Source organism: Amia ocellicauda, chromosome 7 (assembly GCF_036373705.1).
Source record: "Amia ocellicauda isolate fAmiCal2 chromosome 7, fAmiCal2.hap1, whole genome shotgun sequence".
NCBI classification, from domain to species: Eukaryota; Metazoa; Chordata; class Actinopteri; order Amiiformes; family Amiidae; genus Amia; species Amia ocellicauda.
This window is the reverse complement of record NC_089856.1, coordinates 1,427,501-1,445,620: the sequence shown is the minus strand read 5'-3', so window position 1 is coordinate 1,445,620 and position 18,120 is coordinate 1,427,501. Positions and strand designations below refer to the sequence as shown.

Genomic DNA, 18,120 nt, shown 5'->3' with positions numbered 1-18,120 from the left:
TAGAAAGGAGGAGGGAGACCCTCGAGAGGAGAGGAGAGAGAGACCCCTTCGATCCCCTTGCCCTGGACTGTACAGTGTGTGTATGTGTTGGTTCTCCCATCCTCTGACCGAGCCACGAGGACAGAGGGAAGAGGAGGAGGAGAGGAAGAGAGAAAGAGAGAGGTGGACAGATGTGAAGGCTTAGAGGAAGGAGGAAAGGAATGTGGAGGAGATAGGGAAAGAGAAGGATGTGAAGAAAGAGGAGGAGGTCCAAGATCAAGGAATAAAAGGAGGAGAAAGAAAGACAATGGATGTGCAGACTGACAAGAAGGAGAAAGAAAAGGGAAATAAAGGAGGCATGTGCGGCATGTGCGTGTGCAGTAGACTCACGGCTGGTCCCGGGATGCCTCGCAGCCCCTGGGGTCCATACTTCCCTGGGTGACCCTGGGCCCCCACCGGCCCCGTCTTCCCTGGCAGCCCCTCGGACCCCGACTCGCCCTGGGAAGAACAAGAACAAACACAGAGAATAATAATAATCCTGTTATTAGAGTAAGAATTCATTGAACATCACAAAATAAATCAACACATCAATAGTAACCCCTCAAAGAAAAAGAAAAGTGTCATCTGATATTCCTGCACTGTCCCAGGGACTTGCTGTGTTAGTGTCTGCTCCATCACGTGCCTGGTGATTATCTGATTCACGGCAGTGGAGTTTCAGTATTCAGTGAGAATACGGCTCCAGCATTGAAAGCAATTCTGCAAACCCAAACCCTGTGTGTATAAAGGACCAGCCGTCATCAATTCTCTCTCCCTCACCTTGGCTCCTTTCATCCCCTGCTTGCCGTTTTTCCCTGCCGCTCCCAGAGGACCCTGGAGAGAGAGAGAGAGAGAGAGAGAGAGAGAGAGAGAGAGAGAGACCCCAATCAGACACAAAACAAACGATAAACACATCTGTAAATGCGAACACGATCAAGAGTTGCCGTGAATACATAAATGCCAGATTCCTGCGTTTGAGTTTCATGGCTGCCGGAGATTGCATTTCCTAATTCATGCAATTCACGGCGGAGCTGCGGAGCAACTTTCAACGCAGCTGCAATGCAAATGCGCTCTCTGCCAACACGGAGCAGCAGCAGGAGCAGGAGGGCCTCAAACCGGTTTACCGCCATCCCGCTTCTCTTTTTATACCGCAGTCAAAAGCCATCTAATACGAGCGCGGACTCGTTAGCCGGGCCTCTACCGCCGCCGATCAGAAAATAATAAAGTCAATGACCGTCATCGCCAACGCTGGCTGATGACGCGGGGCAGGTTCACAGGGAAAAACAACCACCACCGAAAGATAAACACTGAATAAATGAATAAAACAGACCTGCCTCGATCGCTGCGGGGCAGAGGGACCAGCACAGTGTTTATTCTGATCGTAGCGCTTATTGAATCGTGTGGCGTTTTAAAAGTCCACAGGATGGCAATATCAGCCTCCTCTCGTGTATTTATTCTGGTCTTTCTCTCGCTTTATTAGTATTATTATTACTGTTTTTATCTCCGTCCCCTCTGACCGAACCTCCCTCGCTCACCCGCGGGCCGGAGCAGACCCCGGAGGAGCGGCCAGGCCGGTCTGCAGGGGACGGCTGGGGTGCGTGGCCGTCTCTGGAGAGCACTTGGAGAGGCACAACTCATCTCCCTGGAAACACGCCAGGAGCTGGAGCCTTCAAGCGGCACTTAATGCCCCCACCATATCCTGCCACTTCACTTCACCTCGCTCGTTACAGAGCCCCATCTCCGGCATTCTGCGTCATCATCCGTGATTGGGGTTTATTTATTCATGATTACGTTATTATGGGGGTTTTGTTTTCATTCAAACTCTGCATTGGCGGTCTATTTGGTGCGGCTGTCTCTCCCGACTGGCGCTCAAGACGTCACCGAGTGGGAAAGGCAAAAGGGACAGTAAAATAAGTCAAATGAATAAATAAATACAACCAGGATGGCACAGGGACTCAGACTGAACCCTGCCCCCTGTCCCCTATCCCCTGTCCCCTGTGCCCTATACCCTGTGACCTGAGCCCTGTGACCTGAGCCCTGTCCCCTGTCCTCTGTCCTCTGCTCTTTCGAAGCCCTCAGTGCGACGGGGAAACTTACCCTTTTTCCTGGGGCCCCAGAGGGTCCTGGTTCCCCAGAAGCTCCTGGAGGTCCCTGAGAAGAAGAGGGGAGAGAAGAATGAGAGGAAGTGTGAGATAGAAACCTAGAGAGAAAGAGTCTGATCCCTTTCTCTCTCACACACACACAATGCAGTGATGGTGGAATTGTAGAAGACCGGTACTTCAGTATCTTCTCAACATTATAAAGCCCATTTGAGAAACCAGTGAATCACAGAGCCGCAGTCCCTGGCATCCCTACACCTCTCACTCTCGTACGAATGTCATCCCGTTCAGAGTCATCAGTGTTTAAAACTTCAGTTGCCAGCGACGGTTCAAAGCGGTTAAATGTGAGTGGGTCAGTGTCTCAGGATCTACATTTGATTTGAATAGTTTCGTTGTGTTTAACCAGCATGAGAACACAACACAGCTCGGCTCCTGCGGGTCAGATACAGCAGCTCCTGGACCGACACTTTAGAGTTGATATGTGTGTCTAATCCTCGCCTCCCCAGTTTGGACAGAGGAACTCTCCCCCCCGGTGTGTATCGACCGTGCTTCACTACTTCACTTTTTATCCCTCCAAGGAAACCCGAGGAATGATATTGATGGAATGGAGCCAGCAGGGAGCGTTAATTACACCCAAACTGGATCTTCTTCGAACCTGGCCGGAGGGGGTGACTAGACTTCAGAATTTTTAAAAAAGCACCCCCCCCCAAAAAACCTCAGCCGGGCTGCAGGAGAGACACGGAGCTCAGCTCTAGTGAAGCTGCATAAGAAACAGCCCGGGGACTCAGAGAGCAAATCACACACTGCGCCTCGGGCTAGAGCTGCTCTCCTCTGGTACCATCATTAAACACACACTCACACGCACAGACATACAACACTCACACACACACAGACATACAACACTCACACACACAGAGACATACAACACTCACACGCACAGACATACAACACTCACACACACACAGACATACAACACTCACACAGACATACAACACACACACACACACAGACATACAACACTCACACACACAGAGACATACAACACTCACACACACACAGACATACAACACACACACACACAGACATACAACACTCACACACACAGAGACATACAACACTCACACACACAGACATACAACACTCACACACACACAGAGACATACAACACACACACACACACAGAGACATACAACACTCACTCACACACAGACATACAACACACACACAGACATACAACACTCACACACACAGAGACATACAACACTCACACACAAACAGACATACAACACTCACACACACACACACACAGACATACAACACTCACACAGACATACAACACTCACACACACAGACATACAACACACACACACACACACAGACATACAACACTCACACACACAGAGACATACAACACTCACACACAAACAGACATACAACACACACACACACACACACAGACATACAACACACACACACAGAGACATACAACACTCACACAGACATACAACACTCACACACACAGACATACAACACACTCACACACACAGACATACAACACACACACACACACACACACAGACATACAACACTCACTCACACAGAGACATACAACACACACACACACAGACATACAACACACACACACACAGACATACAACACTCACACACACACAGACATACAACACACACACACACAGAGACATACAACACTCACTCACACACAGACATACAACACTCACACAAACACACAGACACATACCGACATACAACACTCACACAAACATACAGACACACAGACATACAACACACACACAGACAGACATACAACACTCACACAAACACACACACACAGACATACAACACACACACAGACATACAACACACACACACAGACACACACAGACATATAACACACAAACACACATACAGACATACAACACACACATACACATACATACAACACACACACATACATACAACACACACACACACAGACATACAACACACACACACACACACACACACACAGACATACAACACACACACACACACACACACACACAGACATACAACACTCACACACACACAGACATACAACACACACACACACAGACATACAACACTCACACACACACAGACATACAACACACACACACACACACAGAGACATACAACACTCACTCACACACAGACATACAACACTCACACAAACACACAGACACATACCGACATACAACACTCACACAAACATACAGACACACAGACATACAACACACACACACAGACATACAACACTCACACAAACACACACACACAGACATACAACACACACACACAGACACACACAGACATATAACACACAAACACACATACAGACATACAACACACACATACACATACATACAACACACACATATACATACAACACACACACACACACAGACATACAACACACACACACACACATACAACACACACACACATACAACACACACACACACACACACACACACATACAACACACACACACAGACATACAACACTCACTCTTCTGAAATTCCACAAAGATGCCCAACTGTAATGAAGTCAATGACACAGGAAGCGCATACTCTCCTTCGTTCCTTGGATAACAGCAGCTTCCAAATTAATCAATAACAGCAGCAGCAGTGATCAGGTGTTTGATTAGCAACAGGTTCCTGTCCCCCCAACTATTTAAGGGGTCTATTTATCTTGTCCCCCACCGCAGTGAGGACAGGGTCGTCCTAGGTCTTCTTTCCGAGGGGAAAACAAAAGAAAAATACAGAATAAAAACCCAACTCACAGGATTTCCTGGGTCTCCGCTGTCGCCCTTCTCTCCCGCGCCTCCGTCCACACCCTGCCAACACACAACCACAGCGCAGCTCCGTCAGGGCACAGGTTCACACTGCCAGACAGGGTTAGGGTTAGTACACAGCAGCCTTTCAAAGCAACCCCTCATGCGGATCACAATGTGACGTACAGCCCCTCAAAGCCAACCCTCCCCTGTACCGGCAGTCTGATGCCTGTGTGCCGTACGGTGCTGCGTTGATTGATATGCAAAACCACAAGGAAAAGTGCAGCCACATCGCTGGGGAGTTTGTTCAGATTGTGACGCCTCTCTGTGTGAAGAAGTGTCTCCTGTTTTCTGTCTTGAACGCCTTGAAGCCCAATTTCCATTTGTGTCCCGGGTCCGTGTGTCCCTGCTGATCTGGAAAAGCTCCTCTGGTTTGATGTGGTCGATGCCCTTCATGATTTTGAAGACTTGGATCAAGTCCCCACGTAGTCTCCTCTGTTCCAGGGTGAAAAGGTTCAGGTCCTCAGTCTCTCAGTAGGACTTTCCCTTCAGACCTGGAATAAGTCTGGTTGCTCTCCTCTGAACTGCCTCTAGAGCAGCGATATCTTTCTTGAAGTGTGGAGCCCAGAACTGTCCACAGTATCCAGATGAGCTCTAACTAGTGCATTGTACAGTCTGAACATCACTGCCCTTGTTCTCAACTCTACACTTTTGACAATATAGGTCATAGACTCCTAGGTCTCTCATGGGTTACTTCTTCCAGTTCTATAGACACTGACAATACCCCACACCCAAACTGATGAAGTCTGTCTCTTAGAGTGTATATCAGGTCCTATAGTGGTGAGATTGCTGACCTACATGGCGTTCACAGCCTGAGCGTTGCATTCTGGGCCATGGCGGCATGTGGACAAACAGATGCCGGACAGGGCCCCAGTCTCTCCGGTGTTCGAGGGTGGGTTGAGAGAAGTGGCTTTTCCACGGAGAGGGGGAGGGATTCACGGCACGATAACCGGCCCTTCCGAACCGCCGGAGCTATTTATTGGCAGAGCTTTCATATCAAATATTAGGAGTCAAAGAGGAGCTCAGCGCACAGATCCACCGGGGAGTGAGAAGAAAAAAAAGCCGAGATGTTGAACAAGCAAGAGGTCAAAACATCCCTTTACTAATCATTTCTCTCCTCAAATCCGCCGAAACGCGCGGGTAACTCCGTCGCTGGGTTATCCGCTCTTGACAAGGAGTCGGATCACATCAGCCGCAGCCAGAAATTGAGTTAATCACAGGGCCTGCTTTAGTATGCGGAGCGGGGCGGTGAGGGATTATGTAATAATAATGACATAATGATATGCAATCTCTCTGCAGCTTCTTTTTTTCCGTTCTCCCCCCCTCCCGCTGGGATCAAAACTATTCTAACCTCCGTGCCTTTCAGAGCGTTTGACAGAAAGGGGGAACAAAAAGACGGAATAAATGGCTGTCCTCAATGTATTCACAGGATGTATAATTATCCCACAATTTGCATGCGATTGAAATTCTCCCTCATTAGGTTTTAATTACTACCCCGGCTCATATTATCGCTCGCTGCACGCTTCCTGCCGACGGTTGGTGGTGCTCCTTTGAAAGGCCGAAGATCAGTGAGCTTTTCTCTCCCGTCTGAAGCTCAATTGCCAGATAGGTGCGTCTCACTTTGCCAGGGATGCGCTGCCGCCTGCAATTATCGCAGACGGCAATATCAGCGCGGCGAGATGGGCCCTGACCCGTTCCACCCCGGGCGCAAGAACCGCTGATTTTCCAAATGAATTGCTGTGCGGTCAGAGTAATCACGCCGCAGCCCACGCCTGGCCATACTTTATTTGAACAGGGTTTTGTTTTGCGCTTGACCCTTTTTATGAGATATCTCTGCGGCTGCCACACACAGAGAGAGAGAGAGAGAGAGAGAGAGAGTCACACACAGAGAGAAAGAGAGAGAGAGAGAGACAGGAGAGGTCGAGACAGAGACAGAGATGCACTTTCTCCTGACCTGTGAAAAATACTCCCAAACACGGGACAATTTTATTAATAAAATCAATCTCTCCATCCCACAATTCCCCAAAATGACTGATACAGAAAAACTGTCAGTCGTGCAGGGAGAGGGACACACAGGCCCACTGGCTGCCCAATATGTGTCCACCTGTCACAGCCTGAGGAACAGGATACAGTATAGACACCATGCCTGATTGAGGGAGGGGGGGGGAGGGAACCTGTTCTGTTGTATGAGGGTGGAGGGTGGGGAGTGGTTTATAAATATATGTATTTCCTGTATTGTTTCAATATTGTTACATTGTTGGTTACATCTATATATTTTAGTTTTTATTATTATTTATCTTCTTATTTTCTGATAATGCTTTGGCAATAAAAATGTATAACTGTCATGCCAATAAAGCAATTTGAATTTAATTTAATTGAATTGAGAGAGAGAGAGAGTCGCACAGAGAGAGAGAGAGAGAGAGAGAGAGAGAGAGAGAGTCGCTGACACTATCCTGTTTTCAAGAGAGATGTTTGACACAGAATTATCAGTTTCATCGTCGTGGCTGTAGAGGCTGTTTCTTGCTGCCCAATGAGGTCGCTTGTTTCTCAGTCACTGGCTGAAGGGCGATTGATTGGCCGATCATCGTTCCTCCTCTCCGTGGCTGTTTGGCCTCTTGCTGCCGTGGGTTTGAACGATTGCTTCCGGAGATGCTGAAGCCACCGGCGCTACAGAAAGCAGGAAGCAGAGGCGCTTCACGGCACTTGTGAAGTCCGTAAATCCCATCTCCACCGAGTAGTCACACGCACCGGACACACAGGCTGGTCCGCGTGAGCTTTATTCAAATCGTGTCCCTTATTCCACACCGATCCCTCCTGGAGCACCACTTCCTGACCCCCATGGCTCCTCAGAGCTCTGCGACATTTCTCGGGCCGTACTCACGTTCACGCCCGGCTCTCCTGGGGGGCCGGAATCTCCAGGAAATCCGATGGGACCCTGCGAACACAGAAAAAGAGAGCAGTTAGCGCGGCACTGTGTCCCCTCCTGCTGCCAGAAGGAGAAGCTTGACGCTTCATAGCACGGTTTAATGTTTTAAGAACAGACTCTCCATACACATTAGTTTCATGATTAAAGGTCACTAAACCCCAGAGAATTTCGACCGGCTAGCGTTTCCCCAAGTCCCACACAGCCGTCCCCAACAAGTTCAATGTCTGTTATCTCTCTCTTCTAGTTCACCACATAGTGAGAGTCTCCATTACAGACAGGCACCGGCTGGGTCTTGGAGGATCCACGTGGTCCCGTTCTTATCGATGGTCCTGGCGCCGGCGGGGCGGTCCACACCACACTGGGCCCGGGTCAGGAGATCTGAGGATCTCTCATTGCCTCTACCTTACAGCAAGCCGCAGGAGTGTTCGCCCAGTGATCCCCCCCAGTGATCCCCCCCGCCTCCCACTCCTCTCCGCCTCCCTCCTCCGCCTGCTGTGACGTTTATTTATTTATATCCCGAGGTTCTCATCAGCTGCTTCTCAGGAACACCATTTAAATGGCCTTAGGTGACCCATATATCGATCAAACGTGTTCACTTCTTTGATTATAAACACAAATAGAGGATACGTATAATGGTCATATATTTCTCTCCAGAGGGGAGAAAAATAACCACAGGAAATGGCTGTGGTGCCCAGCCCTGGTCCTGAGAGCCCCTGTCCAGCAGGTTTCAGAGCTCACCCTTGTATCACCAATGTATAAACTCCTGGACGTATTTCCCTCTGATCAATGAAGCAGGTGGTAAATTCCGTCCTTTAGAAACTACTGGAGCAATGATGTGAATACCTGCAGCCTCCTGAGGGCAGAATCCCCTGGGTGGGGATTAATTGATTAATTACTCCCATGTGTTCCCAGTGTTTAGGTGACCTATAAGATAAAGTGGATTCTGACTCTCCAGGACCAGGGTTGGACACCCCTGAGCTACGGGACACTTCCAGTCCTCGACTCCTCTCAGCGGAACAACGGAACTGAGGACGAGTGAGTTCCATCTCTCTCTCTCTGTCTCTCTCTCTCTCTCTCTCTCTCTCTCTCTCTCTTTTTGTTTATCTGTCTGTCTCTGTCTCTCTCTCTGTCTGTCTCTCTCTCTCCGTCTCTCCATCTCTCTCCCTCTCTCTCTCTTCCCAATATGTGCCCTGGTAATACACTCTTTTCCTTTGTAATCTCTGGAATTAAATCCCTCCTGCGGTTCTAGATTGCACGTCAATTAGGCCAGCGACGAGGTGTCGACCGAATAATCAATGACAGTACAGCAGCGATGAGCAGTGGGGTCGGGGGCTCTGGCAGTGCTGGGGAAGACAGGCTGAGGCAGAGCCGGGCTCGGTTGTCAAGGAAACTAACGAGCGGCGCGATGTCAGGCGCGGACGAGGCAGGAGGCCGAGTGAAGGGACCGACCGCCCGGCACACATACTTCAGCACTGACGCGCCGCAGACCGAAGCCGGCCGGTCCTAGTTGCCCAGAGCTCAGGTGGAATGACAACCAGTATGTGGCTGAAATGACAGGCCTGCGGATCTAACGTGTGTGTGTGTGTGTGTGTGTGTGTGTGTGTGTGTGTGTGTGTGTGTGTGTCTGTGCCGTGTACGAGTGCGTTGCCTGTTGCGTGTGTCGTGTGCGTCAGATTTGAAACATCAGACTCACCGGGTTGCCTTTGGGGCCATCTTCCCCCGGGGGTCCCTTCACACCAGGTGGTCCAGCGGCTCCAGGGGGCCCCGAGTCACCCTTCTCCCCGTTCTCCCCTTTCCCGCCCTGGGGACACAAAAGCCACAAAGTGACAGAAGCTCCACAGAGACGCTCGGACAGAACCGAGGAGCGCCGACCCAGTCACACCCACAGGGGGAGAATCCGCGATGGGGCGGGGAATGTCATTTTATTTTACTGTTCATTGAAAATAAGGAAAGGGACAGAAAGAGGGGAACTGAGCTCACCGTGAGGCCGGACTCTCCGGCGGGTCCTGGGTTCCCGGCCTCGCCGTCCTCCCCCTGCAGAAACGGAATGGACATCAGTGACAAAGACCCCCTCACACTCGGCCCACCAGCCACGCCAGCATCGCCGGCAGCCCAGTCCAGAGGATGTGGCTCAGATGTGGAGTACCACATGACTGCACCGCTTCCCCTCTCGCTGCTTCACTTCTTTTACTTTAAATTCAATTGTATTTTCCTCCTCTCCTCTGCGAAGGCTCAGGCTATGGACTCACCTTCTCTCCGACGGCTCCTGGCTGCCCCACTCCCCCCGGCATCCCCTGAGGGCCCTGGAGATTTAAGAAACAAGCATTACTGCATCAGCCAGGCTGACCCTTTCACGCTTTCTCCTCCGGTGTGTGGCAGTGAAAACATGAAGATACTGTAGATAAATACAGCGACGCAGCAACACATTCGATCATCATCAGAGCAACCAGACGCAAGAAAACACATCTGGAGGGCAACATCGGGGCGACTCGATTTAACCGTAAGACACAACCGTAAATCACACGTCTGTTTGGCGTCAGTGCCAAATCTGTTATTTTTCAGCATATTTACTTTGTTTTCTTCATGGATTGAGAAGAAGGAGTTCTCCCGTCCCGGCAGCTGCCTGGTGTTTTGGATGCTACCCAGATGTTGTACGTTCACAATCGGGACCTAGACTTCCACAAGTGGCACCACAGACAGATGGCTGGTCGTGTCGTTCTGGCGCAGCCTGTTAGTGAATCCCCTGGGCACCGGCGGCGCGGCAAAGACTTGTGCGATTCATAAGCTACACGGGTTTACAGCAGGGGAAGGCTGTGGACCGCCGCTCCGCAGTAATCAATTCGCTTCTCCTTGAGGCCAAATCACTGCTCATCAAACTGAATATCACTGATGATGTAGTTAGGGTCTCTGAAGGCGCCGCGCACCTCCAGGACCTTGATTAAGATGCAATCCCGGTTTAGATTAAATATTTCTCTTTTCCTTCACTCCCATCAGCACGACCGATACCTGGAAGGCTTTTGTGAAACTTTTATGAAGACCATTTCGCATTTTTAGTTTTTCTCTAGTTCAAATGTTCATTTATAAACATTTTCAAAGCGTTTCCTCTCTTATATCCAGAATGAATTCCCGGCATCTGTGTGGCGGGTTAAATCGGGATACTGTCTTTCTGCAATATTGATGCGTCTATCTTGTATCTGTTATTATTTTGTGAGCTTTGTCACGGTCTCTCGATCAGGCTTTCGAACTCCTGATCGCTGTTTGCACATCTGGATGCGAGGAGCGACCCGGGGGAGGTCTGCCCATGCACGGGGGTCTGCAGGTCTCCAGGAATGCGTTAATGCTGGACCACAAGTGAGAGCGTGGCACGTGAGCCGTGTGTTCTGTGGCTTCCAATGCACGGAGGGGATGCGGGGCAAAAAGAGAAAGCCAATTACCGCGTGAAGCGTGACATCCCTGCCTCGTGGAATATACAATATTGAATACATCACATTCTGTCTGCTGTGGGGGTTGGAATTATTTTCCATACAAATATCTGTTTTATTTCTTGCCCCCCTACACACAAAAGGAGCGGGGCTATTGATTTATGGGTTTTCTCGTTGGTTCTTATTATTTTTTAATCTTTAAACGTATGGAATATAAGATACGTGCCCTAACCACGTTAACCTGATGTATCACCTATCCAGGGAGCAGCAGAAATTAAAGCCCCTCTCGCTGGTCTCCCCATCCATCACTCTAATGACGGGATAAACAGGGTTGTGTGTTTCGTGCTCCCCCGGGTGAGAGCCAGTCCTTCTGATACAGAAAAGCACTTCTCTCTCTTAAGGGTCTGTTTATATGACACCGTAAACACACAGAGACTGACATCCACATCTCCTCTCAGGTGTCCATGTATCCCTGTGTCAGTGAACCAGTCCAGCTATCCACAGATCACTGACTCAGCCAATCAATCGGTGCATTGATCCACACAGCTATCGATGCATCTACCTGCCCTTTCGGTCCACCTCTCTGTCTCTCTCTCTCGCTCCCTCTCTGTGTGTCTCTGTCTCTGTCTCTCTCTCTCTTCCCAATATGTGCCCTGGTATTACACTCTTTTCCTTTGTTATCTCTGGAATTAAAATAATTCTGCGGTTCTAGTGTCAAGAACTGCAGAATGTCAAGGGGCTGCAGGTATCACAGGTGGGAGGGTGGGGGGTTTTGTCGGGACCGCGTGTCGCGTTGTGCGGTCTGTGGGCCGCGTGTGGGAAGCCAGTGGAAGAGAGAGGCGAGGACGAACAGCGTCTCCACAGGCCGCGCCAATCTGGACGGCAACCAGCTGGCTTTCTATTGAGAGTGCAAAGCAGCGAGGATATCGACAGGGCGTACATTAAGTTGGGAGGGGGGGCCGCGGGGCATCGCGGGTTTGAGTGGGGGGGAGGGCGGTCTCGGGTTTGAATCCGGTGACTCTCCAGGTTCTGAGTCCTTGAGCCGGGAGAAAGGTCATTAATCACCGGGGCTGGAGGAGCAATCAAATCTGATAATATCTGTTCCCGACACTTGTTCCCGATCTCAAGGACCAGCTGTGCAGGAGCGCGTCGGCTGCCGTGACACCACCATCAGTCCCTGCGGGTCCGCGCCTCTTCTCGGGGAGAGAGAGCGGACCTGGAGGAGTGTACTGCCAGGAGACGCGCAGTTTCCTTCTAAAGTGCTTGAAATCTGGCGACAAATGATTGCGAACGTCATTCCAATTATGAAATTACACAGATAAATCAATTCAGTGGTGAATTACAGCTGCAGGACGGACAGAGGTGATCTGCGCAACGGATCCTTTATGCGACCGACACGCTCTACGGCTTCTGTTTGGCTACGGTTGCCGTTTAATTGGGGCTAATTGGAAACGGCACCGTCGGAGTCGTAAACGGGACAACGGGTGTAAAGAGATTAACTTACCTCTCCGCCGCTGGGTCCCGGGGGGCCTCGCGGGCCGTGCTGTCCTGGGGGACCCTAGAGAAGAGCAGACAACAGACAGTTATTGCATTCCTGCCGGCAGGACGGAGAAGCATCGCAGAAGCCACAAAAACATCTTAATAATGAATACAATCATTGGCAGAACCGAATTTCCCCCCCCCCACAGACTGGGACCACACGGATAGACAGAGCCCCCGAACCTGGCACTGCACCCCCAGGGGAAAGCGAAGGATGGAATCAATAACAACAGACACTTCTGCAGGTGCCTCCGGTGGGAGCTGTGTCTCAGACTGTACGGCAGTTAGTTCAATTCTGCTGGGTAACAGTTTAAAACCAGTCTCCGCACAGATCCAGCTCTGCCTCGAGATGAACACGGAGCGCGCGAGCCAGGACTCTGAAGCCCGCCACAGTCCCCCACTCTCCACATCTTCAACATCTGCTAAGAGATCTGTTTTTGTGGTGTGCGGGGGAAAGGGGAGTTTGTGACACTTGGCATCGGAGAAAAAAAATGGGCTCGTGCTCCTTTGATCTACAACTAGAGTCTCGAGACCCATCCAGCCCGGCGGGCCTCTCTCAGAGCCGGAACGGTTCAAGGGAGAGCCAGCGGTGCCGGCAAAATCAGAAAACTGCTCATCGTTACTGTGACAGAGCACCCCCCACTCCCTAGGACTCTCTCTCTGTGTGTTAATCTCAGCCGTCGTACGTTCCTTCCCTCTCTCTCTCTCTCTCTCTCTCTCTCTCTCTCAGGAAGCAATCCTTTCTGTCCGCTCCTGGCTTCTCTTGTTCTCCCAGTGACTGGAAGAGAAACTCATTTGCGGACGGCAGACTTTCAATCAATCAGGGCTCTCCGCACTGCCAGTCCCGGTTAGAACAGAGCTCGCTCTCATCCTCACCCCCCCCGCGCCCCGCCAGCGGGCACAGCTGCGCGGCCCCTAATAGATAATGAAAATACAAGCCGGGCCGACGCCGCATCATTCATTGGAGTCAGAGGAAGAAATTAGACATCGAAACTCCAGACTGTGTCACACTCGCTTCTTGTTCTGCAGTTTTGAAGGAGAGGTGGAGGAGGGTGGGGGGTATTTTTCTATAATCTGGTCATGCACTGAATGGCAGACATAAACCTTCTCACCCTTTGAATAACGCGGCTCTGCTGTGCCGTGCTTCACTGGGGTCTCACATTATTTATTGTCACTGGATTTTGAGATTTGAGGACGACTCCGCGCTCCTACAAATGGAAAGGGCTTTTGTGTTGCATTATAAATCACAACTACAAAAAGGTTTTCTTTTTCTTCCCCTTTCGCAATTCCCCCATATAACGATCACTGTGAACACGGTGAGCAGTCATGTGGTGAAGAACTATCTATGCACGCCCTGCATAACCTCCACATGGGCAGACGACGCGTACATCGAAAAAAAAACACACCTGCGCCCGCAATACCGCCGAATACTGACAGAGGGCGCTGTGCTGTGGAAGAAGGGGTCTGTCGGCTGGTAAACGTCTACAAACGTGCAAATCGAACCAGGAAGCAAGTTGAGCAGGAAAATAAGCCCACAAGTTGAAATGCAAACCAGAAGACCTTGAATCTCCCACCTGCCCCTCAGACCAATTTCTACCTCAGTCTAACCACTCCCCCCCACACACCAGCTCTATCAGTCAGTGGCCCAGCTGGCGTGTGATTTAACCGGGGTAAATCCAGCTGCCGTCTCCCCTCCCCCATGCTCCCGCCACTCCCCGCGGCGGACGGGTTTCACCGGGCGAGGTGTGCCGCCGGCCGCTGCCGTATCAGCCAGGTGCCCGGTTTGTGATCCGTGTCGCTCCGCAGCGATGCTCCTCGAGGCGCCGAAGCCTTTGATCTGGAGAGCGGAGGACGGCCGGCGCCGGGCCCTGACCCCGGGGGTGAAAAACACAAGGCGCACTCCTCGGAAACACGCTCTCGTACTTCGCTGGCAGGCCGTGGCGCAGTGCTTTGATTTATTTTAATCAGGTTTCACAAACGCTATTAAATGTGATCAAAAGTACAGCACTTGATCCCTTGAAGCCTCTTGCTTCTGTTGCTTTTTTTTAATTCTTCGTTTTATCTCTCTCTCTCTCTCTCTCTCTCTCTCTCTCTTTCTCTCCGTTCACTGATTTGATTTGTTGTAAAAAAGAAAAAACACACACAAAAAAATAAATAAGCTGCTGTCGGGATTTGCATGGGCTGCCCTCAGTGATTAACCCTGACGGTTTCAAATGAAACAGAAATCCATCGCAAACTGATCTGTCAAATCCCCCTCATTAAAATGGAGCAGGGTGGAGGCGGGGGGCCGGGGCGGGGGGGGCGTTTTTGGCAGAGGAGACAGAGCTCGTCTTCCTGACATTTAACATCAATAAACTGTGTGATAAGACGCCGGATCACACATAAACACACAACAGCAGCCCCTCTCCCGTCATGCTTTGTTACTGTCACGCGGGGGGCGGGGGGCGGCGGCGCTGCCTGGGTACTCATTCACCACGCGGCCCGGCTCCGCGCCCCTCTAATTGGCAGCTTCAGCCTCTCTGATCGCAGCTCCGTAGCGCCGCACCCTGACGGCACGTCAATCCCGAGACGAGGCGTGGACACGGGCCGGTGCGCTCCGGAGATCAGCTGACTGACAACGGAGGCTGATTTGGGTAAATTAAAGCTCGCACACTAAATAAAGAAGCGCCTCTCCTACAGCTGAGGAATAATGAGGCTGTGTGGGATTTGTCTTGATCAGAGGGATCCTTATCTACACAGCACCACTTCAACTCCTTTACATATGCAGAGGTTGTTTTTTTTTCTAGGTTTGAAAGCTCTGAGAAGAAGCACTTTGTCGTCTTTGTTACAATAAAGATTTGTTCGAATCAGCTGGTTTATATAAGCAACACTAATTTTGATGGCTGACACCCAGTGAAAGACTATAAATCACAGGTACATAAATAAAAACAGACAGGAAATGTTAGGTCTCAAACCATTCCCTCTAAAACGCATCCTGATTAACAGCCAAGCTCCAGAGCACAGTCTGTGGCCAAGCTTTCAATAAACCCGCGTCTCCAGAACCCGGGCGGGTCGAGGTCTGGGGGTGTCACAGGTCTTCCCCGGTCCAGCCTTGTGTTCAGAGATGGAGACCCCTGCCCTCACACCACACACAGCCGTCCGACAGAACGGCGAACCCGGGCTGACTGGACTCTTCCTCGTGAAGCAGGTAAGAGACACCGGCCCGAGATGGTTCTGGCTCCCTGCCCGGCATCTCCCGTCCCGCTGCCAGTTTTTACATCCCCCCCCCCCCCCCAATTTCCTTTTTACGAGGACAGCCTCATTCTGGGCACAGACGCGGAGAAGGAGAGCGGGCCGTCGGCGTGCCCAGGATGCCGAGCTGGTATTTGCAAACAAAAGGCCGATTCATCTACTCCACTGGCAGCATGGACTGGTGGAATGAGAGGAAGAGATAAAAGGATAAGTCATCCCCCCCAAAATGTGGATCATATGGGAGCGTCACAGTCTTCAGGCTTTATAGACTCGACGCAGCTCAGTCCTCTGACTGCAAATTAACAACCAGAGCCTCGGCAATCGCTTTTACAGTCCATTCTGCCCGGCTGATGGAGATCCCCCCCCGGCACAAATTACAGGCTGCGCGGCAGAGCAGCGGGACGGGCCGTTAACGCAGGTATCACGAGTGGCAGTTATGTTCTTATACACGGGGACATGACTTTAAACGGTGCCTTTATGTTTCAGGGACTTATTCACCGCTTTGCTCCTCATTTCATGCGATTTAGGCAGAAGTGAAAAGCACCGGAGAAGCAGGAGGGATTGCCAGGTGTTTGCGAAGGCTCGGCTTTTCGAAGCGAACCGAGATACACGCGCCATGGAGAATCGATGAGACGAGGCGTGTAAGAGACAAGCCTTTCACACCAGACAAATCGCTCAGCGGCTGCGGGAAGGAGCTGAGCATTTTGACATCGCACGCTGTGCCGGACCAATCAGAGACCGGGCGGGGCGTCTTGGGGCTCGGGGCTTGCCGGTGTAGAGGGATTAAAACACCGACACGCTGAAGCAGATTCCAAAATTCCCACCTTCTCGTACAGACGACTGCTTTCCACTGGGCTGCATCCTGCGTGTGTGTGTATCTGAGGAGCTGGACGTGTAAATAGCGGTGACTCAGTGTACTCACCATGAGGCCCACGTGACCGCTCTCTCCCTTCTCTCCTGGAGGTCCGGGCATTCCCTGTGGGGGACAGAGGCAGTGCTTCAGTACCAATACACACCGGAGAGAGAGAAGAGAGAAGAAAGAGGAGGCCAAGAGGAGAGAAGAGAGAGAGAGGAGAGGGGAGAATAGGACAGGAAGATTCTGGGCTCACAAGAATAACTCAAATCCAATTCACACGCACACGCACACGCACACAAACTCACACACACACAGACACACACACACACGCACGCACCGGGCTTATTGACTGTCGAGTCCTGCACCCAGCGCTCTCATTACTGTCAATACTGAGTGAGATGTTTACTGTACACGGTGGAGGGGGTGGGGGGCATCTAATTTAAATCTATATATTTAAATCTATAGCGGATTTCCCACTGGATCCGACACTTGGTGGGCCAGAGCCGTTCCCAGACAGAAATATACGATTGAAATTAACAGATGGATAAATACAGAAATGGGAAACGAACGTGGGATTGGAAGGCAGTAAAGAGGGGATGTCTGACCCACAGAGGAGCGCTGCGCCGGGGGGCCGCGGGGGGGACAAGACAGCGACGGGACAATTACAGTATTAGTATTAGAAGCACGGGTTCGTCATTTTCCACTAAGATGCAATTAAGCAGCGCTGCGAGGTTTCAGACACAGAGTATAAATACAGACACCCGGGATGCACACGGGATCCCTGTGAAGAGCTTCGCCGGTCCCTTCGCTCTCCGCTGGGCGTCTGCCAACAGATTTCCATACCGAAAAAAACCCAGATTGACAGAAGCATTATTAACACGTCGCCCGTTACTCCTCGGCAGCACTGAGCCGTTTCTTCTCTGCACACGTCTGCGGTTCGGGAGAGGTCCGCGCAGTCAAGGTCACTCTTACATATGTGCTTCAGCCGCCCCATCCCCCGGCCCCCCCGAGAGGGCCGGCTCGTCTGATTAATACCTGGCTCTGTAGCACTAGTTACAGGGGGAGATTATACAATTAAAGCACCTGGCAAAAAATTAAAGAAATGAAGTGACCTTAAGTGCCGGCCAGCAGGAGGTGAGTGTCCTGAAATAGCTCTTCTG

General features: G+C 50.9%; 1 protein-coding gene across 2 annotated transcripts in view; it reads right to left on the bottom strand.

The window, feature by feature from the left end:
- Nucleotides 1–18,120, bottom strand: part of LOC136752478 (collagen alpha-1(XI) chain) — a 99,628-nt gene that overhangs the window by 9,790 nt on the left and 71,718 nt on the right. For both annotated transcript variants that reach the window (XM_066707825.1, XM_066707824.1), the window contains 10 exons: nucleotides 17,027–17,080; nucleotides 12,839–12,892; nucleotides 10,162–10,215; nucleotides 9,893–9,946; nucleotides 9,606–9,713; nucleotides 7,868–7,921; nucleotides 4,936–4,989; nucleotides 2,113–2,166; nucleotides 796–849; nucleotides 370–477 (listed from right to left, as the gene is read on the bottom strand). In XM_066707825.1, coding sequence (XP_066563922.1) covers nucleotides 370–477; nucleotides 796–849; nucleotides 2,113–2,166; nucleotides 4,936–4,989; nucleotides 7,868–7,921; nucleotides 9,606–9,713; nucleotides 9,893–9,946; nucleotides 10,162–10,215; nucleotides 12,839–12,892; nucleotides 17,027–17,080 — 648 coding nt within the window. The remainder of the gene's footprint in view (nucleotides 1–369; nucleotides 478–795; nucleotides 850–2,112; nucleotides 2,167–4,935; nucleotides 4,990–7,867; nucleotides 7,922–9,605; nucleotides 9,714–9,892; nucleotides 9,947–10,161; nucleotides 10,216–12,838; nucleotides 12,893–17,026; nucleotides 17,081–18,120) is intronic.